The following is a 19205-nucleotide window of genomic DNA, read 5'->3' as shown; positions in this document are numbered from 1 at the left end:
GACATACAGTACCACATTTAATTTAAGGTTAGTTTAGAAATTGCTCATACATTTCTTTTTTGAGCAGCTGTTGTGTTTCTGTTTTGTTTAAAATGCATAACATTTATGGTTGTCTATAATAGCAGTTTTGATTCTGAATGATAATTTAGATTACTTTCATTTATTTATTTACAAAGGTTTTGTGTGTGTTGTATATAGTTGCTGGATTTTTCATACCCGAGCTGTGAAGGAACAAGTTTAAGGGATAAATACAACAACTTTTTTATGATGGTGAAGTAACTTTAGTTTTGGCTTTTTTTGTTTCCAAATATATTATTCAGCTGGTATATCACCTTGTGATATATATATATATATTTTTTGTTTTGTCCTGCTGGTCTGACTAAAATAAATCAGTGTTTAAAAATGACATTTGTTAAAGTTTTTCTTGTGATTTAGCTGTGAGAATGCAAATTAAAAAAAACTGTTAAGCTGATCAACAGGGTATTCTCCATGCAGCGCTGAGGCGACATTATAAGGACATTAATGGGAGTATTAAAAATGTGTAAATGAATGTAAAAACTCAAAAATGACTTTTAACAGTAATTCATTACTTTTTGGTGTAGGTAATCGATAAAATTGAGTTACTTTTTGAAAACAGTACTTTTTGAAAAAAGTAACTAGTAACTGTAACTAGTTACTTTTTTCAGTAACTAGCACAACACTGCCTACGGTATATGTAAGATATATTTTTTATTTATTTTTTAGGACAACAGTATCTCCAGCAGAAAAGATATCCAAAGATGCCATTTAAAATAGTAAAGAAATCAATGTTTTTAAAACTAAGACAGCAAAAAAAATTGATTTGAATTATTTAGCCTGACATGTTTACTGTAACAAAACACTTTAAATGGTTCTCAAAATAAAATATGTTGTGGGGAAATTTTTTTGTTTTTTACCCAGACTTTTAAAAAGGACATATTTTAGAGCAGTAATCACAATACTGTGAAACCATGATGCTTTTACCCAAAATTATAATACCGTCAGAATCTTATACCGGCCCATGCCTAATGTGTAGCTTTATGATACACAAATGTACACTGTAGTTCTCAGACTGCAGTGATTTGAGCTGCTTATTTTGACATTTTCAGTTTTTTACAGAGATATTGTTAGTCCTCTTTTGAATCTGCCACTATGCTGATGCACAGACCTTTATAGCCCCACCCCCTTTTGAAAAGAGGGCTAGGAGTACAATCTCATTTGATTTTAAAGCGACCAAAATGGCACAATTTGGATCAAAGCCTAAAAGCAATACTTTCAAAAATGATTTGTGCTGTATATTGAGCTGAAGCTTCACATACACTCTCTAGGGACATTAGAGAGTGATTTTACATCTTGTAAAAGGGAGCATAATAGGTCCCATTTAAAGACATTTCACATATTCAAACCAAGTTGTTGATTATACCAATATATTATATGAAACTTGTAATGACTCATAACACTTCTTTAAAATTCCTTGTTTAAGGGCTGCCAAGATCTACATCGAAAATCTACTTAATCCATATAATCAATTACTGGGAGACCAGCCCTTTATGTGCTCAGTTTTTCCACTAATAATGTTAAAGAACATGGACGCCAAGAAGCAAGGCTCTGTGCCTGTATAGCTGACGTCTGGGATACTCTTTAGCACGCTCAGGCAACAATTAAGATGTAGTTAGGCTGGAAGACAAATGACTTAAGCATCCGAGCGTGACCCGACTGTCAGCATCAAGTTATTACCCAGATCCCAGCAGAACACAAATCATGTAGAACTCAGCTCTTTATTCGGCTGGTCAAACAGAACTTCACGGCACAGTGTGTGAAATTGGAGGAGCGTGCAGAAACATGCCCGGGCACCGGCGGCCCGTCACCCAGACAACATTATATTTGGCGTAATTATTCAGACAATGGCCATCCCACAGCTGACTTAATGACCTCACAATGTGCCCACCGCTTCACTAATGAGCCCCAGCATTGCACTCAGCACCGTTAAATTTAGGCTTGATAATAATCATACACAAAATCAGATTTTATAAAATGGGCATGCTCCAATAGGCCAGGTTGCCTGAAATGTGATGAAATATACTTTGCAAGTCCTGTAGGTAAACTCTATCTGTCCCAAAAGAATAGTTATAAAGTAAAGCAATTAAAACACTAAATTTAATAAAGATTTAATAAAATGGCCATGTTCCAATAGGCCAGGTTCCCCGAAATGTCATGAAATATACCTCTTTAAGCCCTATCTATTCCTAGAGAATAGTTTTTCATACAATTGAAGTCAGTGGTTACAAAAACCTTAGCGAAGGTGTTTAATATCTATCTATATTTATAGCACTGTGAAGAAAGTCACACAGGTTTGAATTCACATGGGGTGAGTATCCAGTGATGGAAAGAGTACTGGAAAATCGTACTCAAGTAAAAGTACCATTTCTTACACAATACTGTAGTGCAAATAGAGTAAAAGTTTCTGTTGTATATATAAGTCAAAGTATCAATAAAAAATAGCCCTTTTAAGAGTACTCAAGAGTAGGGAGTAGTGAGTATTACACTGTGAAAGGTTGATGTGTCAATTTGTGCATGTGTGTGTGAAAATGTAACATTCTGTAGTGCATTTAGTGAATGTTTAAGGTCATTTGGTGATTTCAGTCATCATACAGTAAGCATCCGCCATCTCATCAGTGACAAAGTCTAAACAGTCTCTCGGTCGTTGCGTGTAATGTTGTGCAGGTTGTTCTGTATTTGATTGGATGGCAATCACAGAACAGATTATTCTACTTTAAGTACTCTACTTCTTCTCTACTAGCCAATCACCATAGACATGAAAAATAATAAATTAGTGCTTACAGGTTGAAGGAAAATAGTGGAGTAAAAGTTCCAATACAGCTGTAAAAATGTACTCAAGTGAAAGTACAAGTACACTTTCCTAAAACTACTTACAATTCCTGAGAAAAACTCCTCAATACAGTAATTTGAGTATTTGTAATTTGTTACTTAACACCACTGTCAGTATATAACAGTGGTTCTTAACTGGTTTGGCCATGGGACCCACATTTTTATATGGTCATCTAGCCGCGACCCAAATATTTAGGAACTATAATATTACTTTAAGAACTATAATTAATTTGTATTTATTTGTTAACATACACAAGTAGTGACAGATAAATCATAAGGAAATTACCAAGACTTACAAATAAACAACATTTTATTGCTGTCATTTAATAAAATGTATGCACTTGTAATGCCCTCAGCTCTTGGAGTCGTCTTTGAAAATAATCCACAGGTTTGTCCTTGCAACTGGGATGTTTGATTTCTAAATGTCGTTTTAAATTAGAAGGTCCCATGCTCTCTTGTGAGAGCACCTCACTACATATGACACACTAAGGTTTTAAGCCTTTTCGTCATCAATATATGTAAATCTGTACTTTACATATTTGGGGTCGTACTTGCGCTTCGACATACTTGTTGCTATAATTAAATGAAATAGGGTATACGCTGAGCTAGTGTTGTTTCCATACTGATAAACTTCCGGTGACCTGTTATTGTGAGTTTTTTTATACGGTTTCTTTTACAGCATCGATGTTGTAATGTAATTACAATACAATTATTTAAATAGACTTTGGCATTCATTTAGTTGCTCAAGCGTAAAACGAGACAAAAAGTCGTTTACTCGCACATGCCTGTCAGAATCGGCAGGCTAGCGCAAAAGCTCCATTGAATATACTGTGGTAAATTAAATGTTCATATTATAAAGCCATGGCGGGGAAAATGTAATTTAATGCAGCACTTCTTGTACAATCTGAGACCTATTTTATATCAGATATCACTCAGCCAGTGGAGATCGCTGATTTTTAAAGAAAACAGACCTTAAACGCGCCGATTTTGCAATGGCATACACTTCACCGGAAGCGCTTAACCCAGGTTACTGGCAAATTAAAAGTCCTATTAGCATTCTTCAGCATATACGCTATTTCACGTGTCAAACGGTACGGTTGTTGCGTGCGCATTTCAAAATAAAAGTCAGGTATAAGCAAAATAGGTTAAAAATTAAACTTTTGCTGTTTTTTTGACCACACACTTCGTGACCCACTGAAAATGTTCTCGCGACCCACCAGTTGAGAAACACTGTAGTATAATATATATAATATATATTTTAACCATTACATTTTACTTCAGAAAAAATCTATTTGCTGATTCAGGATTTGGTAATTTGGGAACTTAAATATGATACTATCTAGCATGAAACTACTCTGATCCCTTTATCAGAGCACATGTGTTCACATCTAGGTCACTGCTTTGACAACTTTATGATTGTTTCAAGATGGTGATCCAAAACCAGATACTGTTATTTTCCTGAACCTTTTGCACAACTGTTAATGTGAAGTTAAAGTTGCTGCCCTCTGCCCCGGGACTCTATTAAAACACAAAAATGATCATCTGGCCATAGAAAACCTTTTTCTCTACTGTGTGCATTGTGACCTTGTAATACAGTGTGAAAATGTGTATCTGCTTTATGCTGCTTTTATTACTATATGAAGTCTGAAGTTACTGTCAGCCTGTCTTCTGTCTGTTTATATCAGCTCATCTTTTCCCTTGAAAACTGTCCTACTTTCTTTAAATAACTAGTAGAAAGTAAGTCTTTATTTGTGCTCTGGCGCTCACAGCAGGTGACCAGATGTGGCTTCTGTCATTTCGTTAATCCATTAATCAACTGATGTTTTCAAGGGAGTATTTCCTGCTTTTGAAGTAGGAATGTAGGCGAAGGATTTATATTTTAGACAGTTGCATTAAGATTAAAAGTAGAGAACGAAACTGATAATCACTACGTTTTCTAGCTACCATTTACCATTACGCGGGGTGGGGGGTGGGGCGGAAGGGGGGATTTGGGTGGTTCAAAAGACCCACCCTTCACTGATAAGGGTCCAGAATTTGTCCCATACAGGAGCTCATTTGTCCTATTTTGACTGCTAATCCATAATAAATTGTGAAAATAGCCCATCAGAAAAGGCTTTAAGACCAAGCGGAATATGTTGGCTGTCGGTATAAAATTTAGGACGCCGAATTTGGCACGCCGTGACTTCCCGTTCTGAAGTCACACCATACCAAATTCAGCATCCCAAATTCTGACTGAGGAAAGGGAAATGTGCTGGCCAGTTTGTTATTTGCCTAATAAATGACAGTAAGCTACAGTTTTAAATTTAAAACTTTAACAGATTCCTATTTTTTTCTAGTGATATATGATGTAATAAATTTGTTGTCATATTTCTTTATTCTAAATCTTTAGGAAATGTTTTTTGTACATCAAAAGTCTGGTTATGACGACCATCTGACAAGATAACTCAGCTAAAAATAGTGCTTAAAATGTCACCTAAATTCAGTATTTAAATCTTATAATTAAATAAAAAATGAGGCGAATAACTGCATTTCCCTTTAAAAGTCTGGCACTGGTAAATGATTTTTTTAAAGTTTTTTTTTTTAAATAAAAGCCCTACTGTTTGGACAAAAATACAGTAAAAAATTATGTTCTAAAATATTATTAATATAAATATTAAGCATATTTTAAAATGTAATCACTCCCTGTGATGGTGAAGTTTTAGCAGCATTACTCCAGAGCTTTTAGAAATCATTCTAAGGGTGCTTTCACACCTGTAGATCGATTGTTTTGTTCAGAAATTAAAATTGTTGCATTTAGTTCTTGGGGCAGTTTGCTTTCATTCTTGGTGCGGTTCCCTTTCACACAGCAAAGTTTCTAAAAGGACCAAAATAGTTCAAACAAGTCACATGCGAGTAAACTCTCTTCACATTTGTCAAGTTTCAGGGTTTATTTTTCAGAGCCCCAAAGATTCCACTAAGCTGTCATACGTCGTTATTTAAATTTTTGATGATGAGCAATAAGACATTATAGGCGAAATGGTGAATTTTAATTCGGAATGGTGACACCCACAGACACTGTTACCAAATATAAATCAGCGGTAAGACTTTCTCATAAATAGACTCATTTCAGTGGTCAAGGGTTGAAAAAAATCGATCTATTCAACCAATAAATCTATTGCCCGTTATTTTTTGTAACATTTAATAAGAAATTTTAAAATAAAATAAGACGTTTATTGAGTTTGTTTTAATTATTTAATTGATTTGCTTTCTCACTACAGTCAATCAGCAGCAAAGTTTGTTTCAATAGAGCCGAGACCAACTCTTTCAGACAGTCTTAGACGATTGTTTTGGTGCAGATCAAAGCACGATTGCAGGTTTCACCCTAATATGCTAATTTAATGCTCTAAAAACATTTAGCATTATCAACAGCCTCTTTTTCTGTCCTAATGGTTCTAAGAACAGTTAAGTACAGTTCCACTTGTATTTCATGTGTATACACACATACAGACCCTTACAGTCTCAACAACACACAACATAGAGCCTACAGTCAGTGCAAACCTCTAATCTGCATCTTTAATTTTCACAACTTTAATATTTACAACTTTATTTCCTGTTACTCACAGCCTATGCAGGTTCTGTTCACTAAAATAGACGCACGCGCGTCTATCATTAAGTAGGTTGTGCGCCCGCCCTCTCTGTGACAACAGCTCACGGTCAGCAGCTTACGTCACGTGTGATTTCCCGGCCGCGAAAACATTATATGAAGACAAAAATGACATGTTTAGGTGAGTTATACCTTATAAATAGAGTATGTGACTCGTTCAACATCATTTGGAGGTGTCCATGTCACTGAGGAATGTATGTGAAACAATGAAAAGACTCGTGCAGCCGCCTTTGCTTCTCTGCCTTTGCTTCAGAATCGTATAAATGCTGGATTAAGATCGTCTAGGGGGTCGAATCGAGATTGCGATCTTTTTTCGATTAATTGTGCAGCTCTACTATATAGTATTACAATGTAATGTATATATTTAAAAATGGCGTTTCCTTTGTTTACATTCTCCTGCTTGTGTATGCGCTAGTGATGCTTCTATGTAAACCAATAGCATTCAGCTGTGCGTCTAGTTCAGCCTTTTAGTACCCTTTTGTCATGCTAGGTACCCTTTGCAAATGGTACCCAAAAAGTGGTATGGTACGATTCACTTTTTGGTACCTTTTGACAGTGGAAGCAGCCATAAAAGCGTATCGTACCACTCAGTAGACAACCCCTCTGAGCCATGCTGGTATAGTGTGTGTGTGTGTGTGTGTGTGTGTGTGTGTGATGTCACCACTCTCTGTTGCTGGCTAAGCAGAAGCACACCGAAGTAATGATAACGAAGTAAATATCAGATATAGAAAAGAAATATCTCATTAGCCATACAGCTGTTTACATTACACTTGGTTACCAAAGCAATGGCTGGCGCATTTGTATAACATTCCAAAGAGCTTCTGTTTCAACTGTCCCAGATCGGCACGGAATGGATGGGATAAGCAAAGAGCAAACAGCTTCTAAAAGTTACAAAAAATTATGTTTTTACATTTTTGGATAAAATTGAGTCAAACCTTGTTTACAGTATTAATTCATTATAAACAAAAGCAGCAACAACAACATCTTATTGATCCCAAACTTTTAGTGCATATTTTTTACACACTTTTTGGATCCTAGTGCTTGTAGTTACATTCGTTTCAGACTATTTTGGTCAAAAAGCAGCCCATCTCAACACTCATCTCACCGGTCAGGTTTTGAAGCTCTTTGTTTAGTCAGGAATGAGGTGTGGAATGACATTTAGAAAGTGTAAGGAATGTGTGCAGATTATCGGATATTTTGGGTTTTCTTGTGTAAAGAGTAAAGTGATAATGTCATGGTCCCTTTATATGGCATAAATAAACAGAGTAATCCAGCAGGAAGAGAATCATTTTCAACTAACTTCCTGTTGTTGAGATACTTCAAGTCTAACCCCAACTCTGCCTTGCATGTCTTTGAACTCTTGTAACATTGGACTAGTTGGACAACTGCAGTATTTCTGGTGTGTTTATGAGGTATTTTTAAACTGAAGGATTTGAATCTTCTTTCAGGGATAATTATAAAAATGGCTTAACAACTGTAACAAACTCATACTAAATAAAAAAAAAATGAACAAACCTTCACATTTCGGACCCTCACTACTTTGTCCTCCACTTGTACAGCTAACCGTCCTCCATCCAGACTCTCCCTGCAGGACAAAAACAGACTCACGTTCAAGAAACTGTACAGGTCATGGCTAAGTAAACATTTAGAGTAAAAGTATATTTTTTATACAAACTATTGTCCCATTAAAAGATGATAGCTGTCAAAACATACAGAAGGATCATTCCTAAAGTGGTGAATTTGCAAAAAAAATAAATGAATAAAAATCTACAGTGTGTACTTGAATTGAACAGAACAACTAGTTTGATTTGAATGATTATTTAAATAAATAATAGAGCTTTTATATGCATACTGTTAGAAACGCTAATTGACTCAATAGTGTTGCCAGATCTTGATAAGCAAATAATAACATGACTATAATACGCAAGTAAACTCCTTATTTTGAAATTAAGCCACATACCAAAATATGGTGAATTTTTTATTAACTCCATATACTTGATCACTTTGGCTGCATTTACACTACATTTTGTAACTGTGTCTGATTTTTTTGATGACCTGCTTACATCATCTTTTAAAAGTGACTTGTATCCGATTGTCTGCATTTACACAGCACACAGCAAAGGTACATTGATCAGGAAAAAAAAATGAGCGGGCGCTGACTGACAGCTGATAATAAAAGTGAGCTCTTTTCTTCGTTCCTGTGTTTAATCTGTTCGCAGGGTTTCATTTTTTAATTCTTTTTGATAAGCTGTTTTGCTATAGTTTATAAGAGAAAAGTTCTCATTTGGCCATCTTCTTTTAATCTAGGTCTTTTTAAACCAGTAGGCATCTTAATGCCAAGTGGTGCTCACAGCTCGCTGCAGAGCCATTTGAGCTCCAGCGAGGGGGAGCTTGAGCTTGAGCTCCTCCTCCTGTAAGCTATTTTAATGCCTACACCCATCACACCCCTAACCCCAAACCCCCAGTGACATCACTCGTGGAAGAAGTGCAAGGAAGGAGGAGCTGGAGCTCAAGCTCCCCCTTGCTGGAGCTCAGCTCTGCCCAAGTGGCTCTCTTAATGTAATGTCCATGGCGTGATTTATGCATGTGATGTAGCCCATGCAACAGCTTTACATTTATATTGGTTGAGTGGCGGATGTTGTGCTCTCTCTCTCTCTCTTGTTGACATGCACAAATTCTTGTGCTACATGACAATATAAGAGCTTTTTATAGTCATCGTGTAAGAGATTTAAGGTTTTGGACTCTGCTGAAGTCTGTTCTGAAATGAAAGCGTCAGCCTTGACGCCATTTGCTACGGTTTTTAATGATGTCCCAGACAGCACACATCCGTTGGGCAGACTTTGGCCGAAGGTCAAAACGTGGGCCCCTTTAATTCTAACATCTATATATGGTCGGCCAAACATAGGCATGATAATTGGGTCGTGTGTTCTATTGTCCCAGCTCATCAAACGTCGGCTCTGCATCGATTAACGACCAGAGGCCGACGAAGCACCTCATAAGCACTTTATCTCTCGTGCCCATGAAAGAATCCGGCAACATATATGGCTCATGTGCGACTCACATTTTCAGTTGAAAATCTGATCGACCTGCTTACACTGCAGACACGATCGAGGGCACATAATCGATTCATATCAGATAAATTTCCACATATGAACAAGGCCTGAATCTGATTTGAGTAAATAGGAATCCATGTGATTTTTTTCCTGCTTACACGTAAATGGGTCATATCTGATCTGTGGCACATGGGAGAAAAAAATTGGGATTGAGTCACTTGAGCCATGCAGTGTAAATGCAGCCTTTATTATCCAGCTAAAAAAACATAAATACATGCTGCTTTTAATAAGTGGACATGGCAACCAGTGTAGGGGTCAATTACTTTTAAAAGTAAATCTTAAATTACTTTTTTTTAAAGTAACTAAATGTGTTACTTTTTAAAAAGTAATGTGAAGGTATGTGTTATAACAGGCTTAAGATTGTATATGTAACAGAGGCCAGCTAGCGAAGTGCTATGCAGGTAAACCTCACTCCTCTGACCTTTAAAGGTGCTCTAGTGACAGACGCTAGAGGCCATGGTCTTAAGTCTCCTTGTTAGCGCAACCGACTTCCATATAAAGAATTGCTGGTTTGATCCCAGCTCAGAATGGGTTGGGTGCAGTAGGCCCAGTGGGTTACATATTACTTTTGCAAGTAACTTTACACTTTATTTTATTTTAGGAAGTCAGAGGAGAAATGTTGGTGCCCAACTTAGCCTGGTTTTTTTTTCCTTCACTTTGTCAATTGATGAAGTTTTGTGTCTCGCCACTGGCTTGCCTGGTTTGGGACTTGTGGAGCTGCGCATCGATAGATTTGCTCTTCAGTGTTTGGACTCACAGCAGTGAAAATTAAACCACACTGAAATGAACTACTACTACTGAAAACTGGACTGACACAGATTCAATTTCAATTTACTAGAACTTGTATGTTAAGCTGCTTTGACACAATCTACATTGTAAAAGCGCTATAGAAATAAAGATGAGTTGAAATGAATTTCATTTGCTTTTTACTTTTCAAGGGATATTTGCCCACAAATAAAATTTACTCCCAAAAACTCACCCTCAAGTGGTTCCAAACTTTTATAAATTCTTTCTGTAGATATTTTGAAGGTTCTAAACCAGTAACCACCAAACAGCTGTGTACAAGTAAAGAGTGAGTGGCATTTTGTTTTTGGATGAACTATCCCTTTAATGTTTAAGTGTGTTAAAGTCATATCCTTTGTACTTTGATCTGTACTTTCACTCAAGTGCTCGATTTGTTTACTTCATTCACCACTGGCTGAACATGACAGTAAAAACCTTTACACCCTTACTAATGCAGGGTTTCTGCAAGTTTCATCATGTCAAATTTAAGACTTTTTAAGACCCTTTTAAGACCATTATGAGTGAAATTAGCCCCCCTGTTTATTTTTTCCCCAATTTCTGTTTAACGGAGAGAATATTTTTACTCACATTTCTAAACATAATAGTTTTAATAACTCATCTCTAATAACTGATTTATTTTATCTTTGCCATGATGACAGTAAATAATATTTGACTAGATATTTTTCAAGACACTTCTATACAGCTTAAAGTGACATTTAAAGGCTTAACTAGGTTAATTAGGTTAACTAGGCAGGTTAGGGTAATTAAGCAAGTTTTTGTATAATGATAGTTTGTTCTGTCGACTATCAAAAAAAATATCTTAAAGGGGCTAATAATTTTCACCTTAAAATGGTTTTTAAAATATTAAAAACTGCTTTTATTCTAGCCGAAATAAAACAAATAAGACTTTCTCCAGAAGAAAAAATATTATCAGATATACTGTGAATATTTCCTTGCTCTGTTAAACATCATTTGGGAAATATAAAAAAAATTCAAAGGGGGGCTAATAATTCTGACTTCAACTGTATAAATGTATCTATCTAAATGTAGTTCTTTTCCTAGTTAGGGAATTTATTTAGATAATTTTGAGGGAAAAAAATGTCTAACAGCTGTTGTGAATTCATCACTTTGCAATAAATTTTTTTTAATTTAGATTATTTGTTGATAAATGAATGCGTGTTGGCCCGAGTGGGTAGCTTTAGTTGGCCAGAGGAAAATTAAGACCTTTTTAAAATGATTTAAGGCCTACAACACAATATTTTAGTGAAATTAAAACTTTTTTAGGTCTAAAATGTAGTTTTTGAAGACATTTTAAGACTTTTTAAGACCAAGCAGACACCCAGTAATGTTTCTAAACTTATTTCAAAATCTTTTTAGCAAACACCAAATATCTAAACTGTAGCTCATTTTAGCTATTCCATTCAAACCCCATCTAGTTACTGATAATATAGTGACCATTTCAAATAACTTATTCCATTAACTTAAAAACACAATAAAATGTATTAAGTATGCCAACACTTCCAAACACAGACAGATGTTAATATTAACGTGCATGCAGTAAATCTAATATTATAAGCAATATGGCAAGTTTAATCTCTTAACCTTTCTTTTAAGAAAATAGAGTTCACGCTTTAAATTCATGTGTGGATTGAATGGTTTGGTTTACTCCAGGTTAACCCTGGACTTTTTAAACTCCTCATAGGCCTGTTTTTTTCTTTTCTTTAAAGCTGCATTTGGCTGTGATCATATCCAGGGCCATACTGAGACGGGGCAGTGGAGTGAGAGGCCGGGGGTCTGGAGTATTCGTCTGTGCTGCTCCATGAGAAGGTCAGATTCAAATCAAAACAGATCGCTGAACACTCGTCCACGAGGCGCGCAGCTGTGCACAAGCAGGTGTGTGTGTGAGCAAGAAGGATATGTGTGTCAGTGTGTGAGAGAGCAGCGAGGACAGCTGTGCAATCGCTCCAAGTATCGGGTTCCAGATTAAAATGATGCAAGACAATGAAATCCAGTGTAGGCGGTGTGAAAACACAAAACTGCATCTCAAAGCTGAGGTGTGTCAGTTCTCTATTCAAAACGTGTTGTTGTTGTTTTTTACCAGTTTAATGCACACAAGTAAACCATTTGTATGTGGACTTTCATACTGAGACGCTGTCAAAACATTGTCAATGTCAACATATGGTTCAACCAGTGCTGTAAATTTGGAGTAAGACTACAAATGAGATGTTTATGTCACTTTTTTTAGCATGGTAAATTATAATTGAGATATTTGAGTTCAGGGCGACACGGTGGCTTAGTGGTTAACGCCTCACAGCAAGAAGGTCGCTGGTTCGAGTCCCGGCAGGGCCAGTTGGCATTTCTGTAAGGGGTTTGCATTTTCTCCCCGTGTTGGTGTGGGTTTCCTCCGGGTGCTCCGGTTTCCCTCACAGTCCAAAGACATGCGCTATAGGTGAATTGAATAAACTAAACAGGTATGTGTGTGAAGGCAAGAGTGTATGGGTGTTTTCCAGTACTGGGTTGCAGCTGGAAAGCCATCCACTGTGTACAACATGTGCTGGATAAGTTAGTGGTTCATCCAACTGTGGCGACCACTGATGAATAAAGGGACTAAGCCGAAGGAAAATGAATGAAAGAATATTTGAGTTCAGATCAGATCTTTACAGGGACAGTTCACCCAAAAATGAACTAATTTCTAATTAATATTGATGTTTGAAACTGAAGTTATACATCTTAAAGCAAGGGACTCCTTCAAACTTGTTATGAAGCTGTTGTGTAGTACCATGTGGGTCTGTTTCACCATGCCATTGTTGAATGGAGGACCTGCCCACAACCACAAGCCTACTTCTGTCGGTGTGTGTGACAGAATGAGAGAGAAATGGAGAGAGAGAAAGAGAGAGAGAAAGTGTGTGTGTGTGTGTGTGCATACTTCTGCCTAGAAACGCTTCATTTTATAACATAATCAGTGGAAAGAAGAAATAACTCTCCTTATGAGGAGTGCAAAGTTGAATTTCTTTGCCATTCCCACACAATTCCTGCCAACAGCTGAACTAAAAAAAAAGGTGGTATAATTTTTTACAAATCTGGCATTTCACAAAAGCAAAAAAAGTCACATTTATTGTGCGCACACTCATAAAACCAGTGTCTGCCCATTAAAAGACCATCCTAATTTGCACAATAGTGACGGGGAGCTATGAAGTCGTCCATTGTCAAGCACACTTCAGGGGACTCTTTAAATGTCAAGGCAAGCAGCGCCGGCCAAACACACGCACACAGCTTTGTGTGTCAGTCTGGGAGGAGTTTCTTTACCCCCCTGTCCAGCACCCACATACTGGAGTAATTTGCCTAATGCTGGAGGGTGGGGTAGTGAACTCTACAGGACAAAATCGCTGTTTGTTTCCTTTTTAAAATGTTAAAGCAAAACACACATTTAACTTTGTGTAACACAGCATGCACATTACTGATGATGCAACAAGATATTAAAAATCATTGGGTATGACCAACTTTTGGGGGTTTAACGTGATTCAAAGAGGTTTTGGAGATTACAGTATTTTTTATCATGCACAAACACACATTGCAGCTCTGATTGACTGATTATGCATGCATTATAGCATGGTTATGCATTAGGTTTTGAATAGGTTTTAAGCTTAATTTATCTTTGATGCGTTATGTTAAATCTATGAATATATAGCTATTTCACTATATAGATTTGCAAAATAAGGGAGAAGTTTTAATAAACTGTTTGTTTTTGTTCTAGTTTCTGTTGGCTGTCAGTGCAGGTTTATTCCCAGACATAGCAACAGCACCAACACCTCAAGGATGTTTATCAGCTTCATTCCGCATCACTATCATGCATCTTTACAGTCAATTCATGCTATTTAAAACAGATTGTTGTACCTGGTGTTCAGTGGACGGACTCGAATCGCGACTTTCACGTTGGCCATTCGTTTGACACCGGGAGGAGAGAAACGGTAAACTGAAGTAGTGCTGTCCTTTAAAGTCCACTTATTAAATCCCTACAGAACTCCGAATAATTCCGAGCAGCGTGAGGAAAGCCATGAGAAGTTTTTCGGCTCATGTTATTGATATCGTCTAGACAATCACTGAGCACATCGTGGAGCCGCGAGTGCGCTTGAACTGGCCTGAAACTTCCTGCCGTCTCTAAGGGAGGAGAGCTTGCGGATCCTACTACGACGAAGGCGTAGCTTATGAATATTTAAGAAGAAAACATGACGTTAGTTTATTAAACCGCAATGGTTTGCAGAACACCTACGTCTATTTTAAATAAGAGCGTGAATTTTTCATATTAATTAGGGTTGGTTGTTTTCGCTGATCTGCCTCTGCATGAAATTAGCTTCTATTTTTAATATTCATGAGCAATGTCATCGCCATAGTAGGAAACCGAGCATGAGAAACAAAGAACCGTTTGCATCCTTATGTATGGTTCAAAAGTATTACTAATTAATGATTGTATTCAACAAGGGTGCCTAAAGCCTACTGCAACAAAGGTTACAAAAGATTTATATGTGCTCTTCTAAATCTTGATCATTACTGCCCCAAAGTTATTAAACAACTAATGTTTCGAACTATAAAAATAAGACGTTTCTTTAGCTCCTACTCTGATTTTTTCATGTGTGATGTCAAACTCAGTTCCTTGTTTGAAACCTACAGGTAAGTTTTGGCGCAGGGATCTTATCAGAGGTATTATTGGCAAGCAGACAGACACACAGAATCAGAATCAGTTTTATTGCCAAGTGTGCTTCACACACACACACACAAGGAATTTGTTTTGGCTACAGAAGCTTCCAGTGTACATAAAGTGACAAGTGACAACACAAAATAAATATGAAAAAAGAAAAAAACATTTGTACATATTTATTGCACAGTATTAGAATATTTAACTGTTCATAAGGTAGACAGCCTGAGGAAAGAAACTTTCTGTGTCTGGCTGTTTTTGTGCTTGGTGCTCTGAAGCCCCGACCAGACGGAAATAGTTCGAACAGGTAGTGTGCTGGGTGTGAGGCGTCCAGAGTGATTTTGCGAGCCCTTTTACTCAATCTGGAACAGTACAGTTCTTGAAGTTTAGGAAGGGTTGTGCCAGTGATTCGTTCAGCAGTCCGGACTATTCGCTGTAGTCTACGGAGGTCGGTTTTGGCAGCTGAGCCGAACCAGACGGAGATTGAAGTGCAGAGGATGGATTGAATGACAGCTGAGTAGAACTGTACGAGCAGCTCCTGTGGTAGGTTGAACTTCCTCAGCTGACGAAGGAAGTACAGTCTCTGCTGGGCTTTCTTCACAATAGAGTCTATGTGAATGTCCCACTTCAGATCCTGAGAGATGGTGGTGCCCAGGAACCTGAATGACTCTACTGCAGCCACAGTGCTGTTCATGATGGTGAGTGGGGGGAGTGCAGGGGGGTTTCTCCTGAAGTCCACTATCATCTCCACTGTTTTGAGCGTGTTCAGCTCCAGGTTGTTGTATCTGCACCATAACGCCAGCCGCTCCACCTCCTGTCTGTATGCAGACTCGTCACCATTCTGGATGAGGCCAATAACATTAGTGTCGTCTGCAAAATTAGTTTGATGGAGGGATCTTTTGCAGTGCAGTCGTTGGTGTACAGGGAGAAGAGCAGTGGGAAGAGAACACATCCCTGGGGGGCACCCATGTTGACTGCATCATCCACAGACCGGTTTGCTCTATAGGCGAACTGCAGGAGGTCCAGCAGGGGTCCAGTGATGTCCTTCAGATATGCTAGCACCAGTCTTTCGAATGACTTCATGGCCACGGATGTTAAGGCCACAGGTCTGTAGTCATTGAGTCCTGTGATCTTTGGCTTCTTCGGGATTGGGATGATAGTGAAGCGCTTAAAGCAGGATGGAACTTTGCGCTGTTCCAGTGATCTATTGAAGATATGTGAGAAAATGGGAGCCAGCTGATTAGCCTGGTGCTTTCCTTCTCTTCTGTTTACTGAAGATCTGACGCACATCATCCTCACTGATCTGAGGGGGGGGGGGGGGGGGGGGGGGGGGGGGGGGGGGGGGCGGAGGTGTTGATGGCTGTGTAGGGAGATGGTCCGGGCTGTGTTGATGTGGTATTGATGGCCGTGTAGGGAGATGGTCCGGGCGGGTGTGAGGTGTCTGGTCATAGGTGTCAAATCTACAGTAGAACCTATTCAGCTCGTTTGCAATATGTTTATTGCTGTCGATACTGGGGGACGGTGTCTTGTAATTAGTCTGACAGACAGACAGACAGACAGACCGATAGATAGATCAAATTTAAGTCCCGAACAGTTAAATAAACAAGGGAAAACTAACGCTGAAGCCTCGAGATAGGGCCCTTCAGCATATGCAAAAAATAAAAATGAAAAGTTGACATGTTTGTATCAATACTTGTATTCAAAGAATATGAATTACATTGTCAATAAAAAAAAGGTACAAGAGAGTGAAAGAAAGAAATATAAACTTGAGGGTAAGACGTTTAAGAATCAATTACAGTAAATAAATCAAAGTCATTACAAAATGAAATTGTTCTGTTTGTTATCTTATTTTCAGATAATGAAAATATGTTTAAATAATGACTAATCTTTTGCAAAAAAACAACAACAACAAAAAAAAACTGGAAAATAAGGTTTGGTATTAGTAAATTTGCATTTGTGGATATGAAATGTACAAAGAAAATAGATAAACTTTATAACAAAACAAGCATTCTTCTAGTAGAGACAGTCATAACCAAAAATAATATATTTAAAAGTAACAGAAACATCTTAAATTATCATTAATAAATGCATATTATCATTAATAAATGATCCAATAGGTTTCCAAAATTGTATGTTATATTCTGAAATAAATTCACAGTAATTCATTAAAAAACCTCTGTTGTTAAATACCTGACTAACTAAAAGCAAACCATTATTAAACCACTGACAGAAATAGTAAGATTTATTTTTATATAAACTATTTTGGTTATGGGGTGGACACAGTGGCGCAGTAGGTAGTACTGTCGCCCCACAGAAGAAGGTCGCTGGTTCGAGCCTCGGCTGGGTCAGTTGGCGTTTCTGTGTGGAGTTTGCATGCTCTCCTTGCGTTCGGATGGGTTTCCTCCGGGTGCTCCGGTTTCCCCCACAGTCCAAAGACATGCAGTATAGGTGAATTGGGTAAGCTAAATTGTCCTTAGTGGGTGTGTATGGATGTTTCCCAGAGATGGGTTGCAGCTGAAAGGTCATCCGCTGAGTAAAACATATGCTGGATAAGTTGGTGGTTCATTCCACTGTGGCGACCCCAGATTAATTAAGAGACTAAGCAGAAAAGAAAATGAATGAATGAATGTTTTAATTATTCCAAATAAAAAATGTGTGAGTAAAATTGCGTTTATAAATTAAAGCCCAGGCCAAACCCTATAGCATATCCATATGACATGACATCTGACGTACAGGTGCCACTGGCGCATGTCACTTTCATTGGCATGTGATTTATTGAACCGTGAGTTTGTTTATATGCCGGGGGGTTTCCCTGTGATTTTTCTAAAAATTACTATTATGTTGTTAACTATTCGTATAGACACTTCCAGTATTGTTGGTACAATAAGTGTCAGAGGATCGTTGTTTATTATTGTATAGTTGTATTACTGAATAGATGGATTATTATATGGCGGCAGCTGGTTTGTAGGCTACAAAGTGAACTTCTCTATGATTTTGTATTTATACATTTTATTTTATTCACTTTTATATAATCAACTTTATATGCATATTGTTAATAAATACAATATGCTTACATGATAGTAAGTGTCATTTGACTAATTACGCTTTTAAAGGCAAAGAGAAACCTGGGCTGGAAACTCGTGCTTATACTGACACCTACTGACATCACAAGATCTTAATTAATAATAATCATAATAATAAAAGCTTTTAAATAAATGTATATAATAATATTATAGTGTTTGAAACGACATACATGCTTTATGTTAATTTCAAGCCAGCAGAAAACATAACATATAAAACAGATTCTTGGAGTACATAATAAAAAACTAATTTTCAAGATTTACCTTTGCACATTGATTCTAATTTTTTAATTTTTGAAAAAATTTCTGAGTGACAATGCAATAGTTTTTTAGGCGTAGGCATGTATGAAGATTTGTATTCAATATGAAATATTTTGATAATTAAAAAAAAAAAAAATTCTCCAAAAAAGTTGATCCGATAGTGAGGAAAACCAAACCAAAGGGACAGAATTGTAAGAGATTTAGCAAAACATTTGATTGAAAATTTAATGTTATCGGTGAGATGAATTATTAAGGATTGTGCATAATTCTAGATAAAAATCTAAACGTATCTAGTAACTGTTGTTTAAACTATCAGTTTCATACTGGATTTCATTTCAAAAGAAGCCTTGATTAACTATTAACCGTCTTGTTGCCTCCTTGATATTAAACTCAAACTTTGATATCAAATGAACTTTAAACTTGATCTTGAGGAAGGTAAAGAGAAAATAGCTCCTCAGATTAATCAGTTTTTTGACTGAGCTTAATTTGCAAACCGGAATGTTCTATAACTTCTATAATGGGATCAATTCTCACATAAATCACCAAGTTACATTTTATTACAAGAGATAGTTTTCGCATTAAACATAATAACATCGTCCAACATGAACAAAGTGCAAATTTTTTACAAGTATAGACTATTAGAAACAGACGAACGAGCATAACTAACTAACTGACAATACGTACAAACACTAATAATAATAATAAATAGAATTTCATGACATAAC

General features: G+C 37.0%; 1 protein-coding gene across 2 annotated transcripts in view; it reads right to left on the bottom strand.

Moving 5' to 3' along the window:
• Nucleotides 1-14590, bottom strand: part of LOC130244248 (stAR-related lipid transfer protein 9-like) — a 79163-nt gene extending 64573 nt beyond the window's left edge. For both annotated transcript variants that reach the window (XM_056476587.1, XM_056476588.1), the window contains exons 1-2: nucleotides 14341-14590; nucleotides 8066-8135 (exon numbers count right to left, since the gene is read on the bottom strand). In XM_056476587.1, the coding sequence (XP_056332562.1) occupies nucleotides 8066-8135; nucleotides 14341-14387 (117 nt within the window). In that variant the 5' untranslated portion in view covers nucleotides 14388-14590. The remainder of the gene's footprint in view (nucleotides 1-8065; nucleotides 8136-14340) is intronic.
• Between the last annotated feature and the right edge of the window lie 4615 nt (nucleotides 14591-19205).

Source organism: Danio aesculapii, chromosome 17 (genome assembly GCF_903798145.1).
Source record: "Danio aesculapii chromosome 17, fDanAes4.1, whole genome shotgun sequence".
NCBI classification, from domain to species: Eukaryota; Metazoa; Chordata; class Actinopteri; order Cypriniformes; family Danionidae; genus Danio; species Danio aesculapii.
The sequence above is the reverse complement of the archived record's forward strand: the minus strand, read 5'-3'. Positions and strand labels throughout refer to the sequence as shown.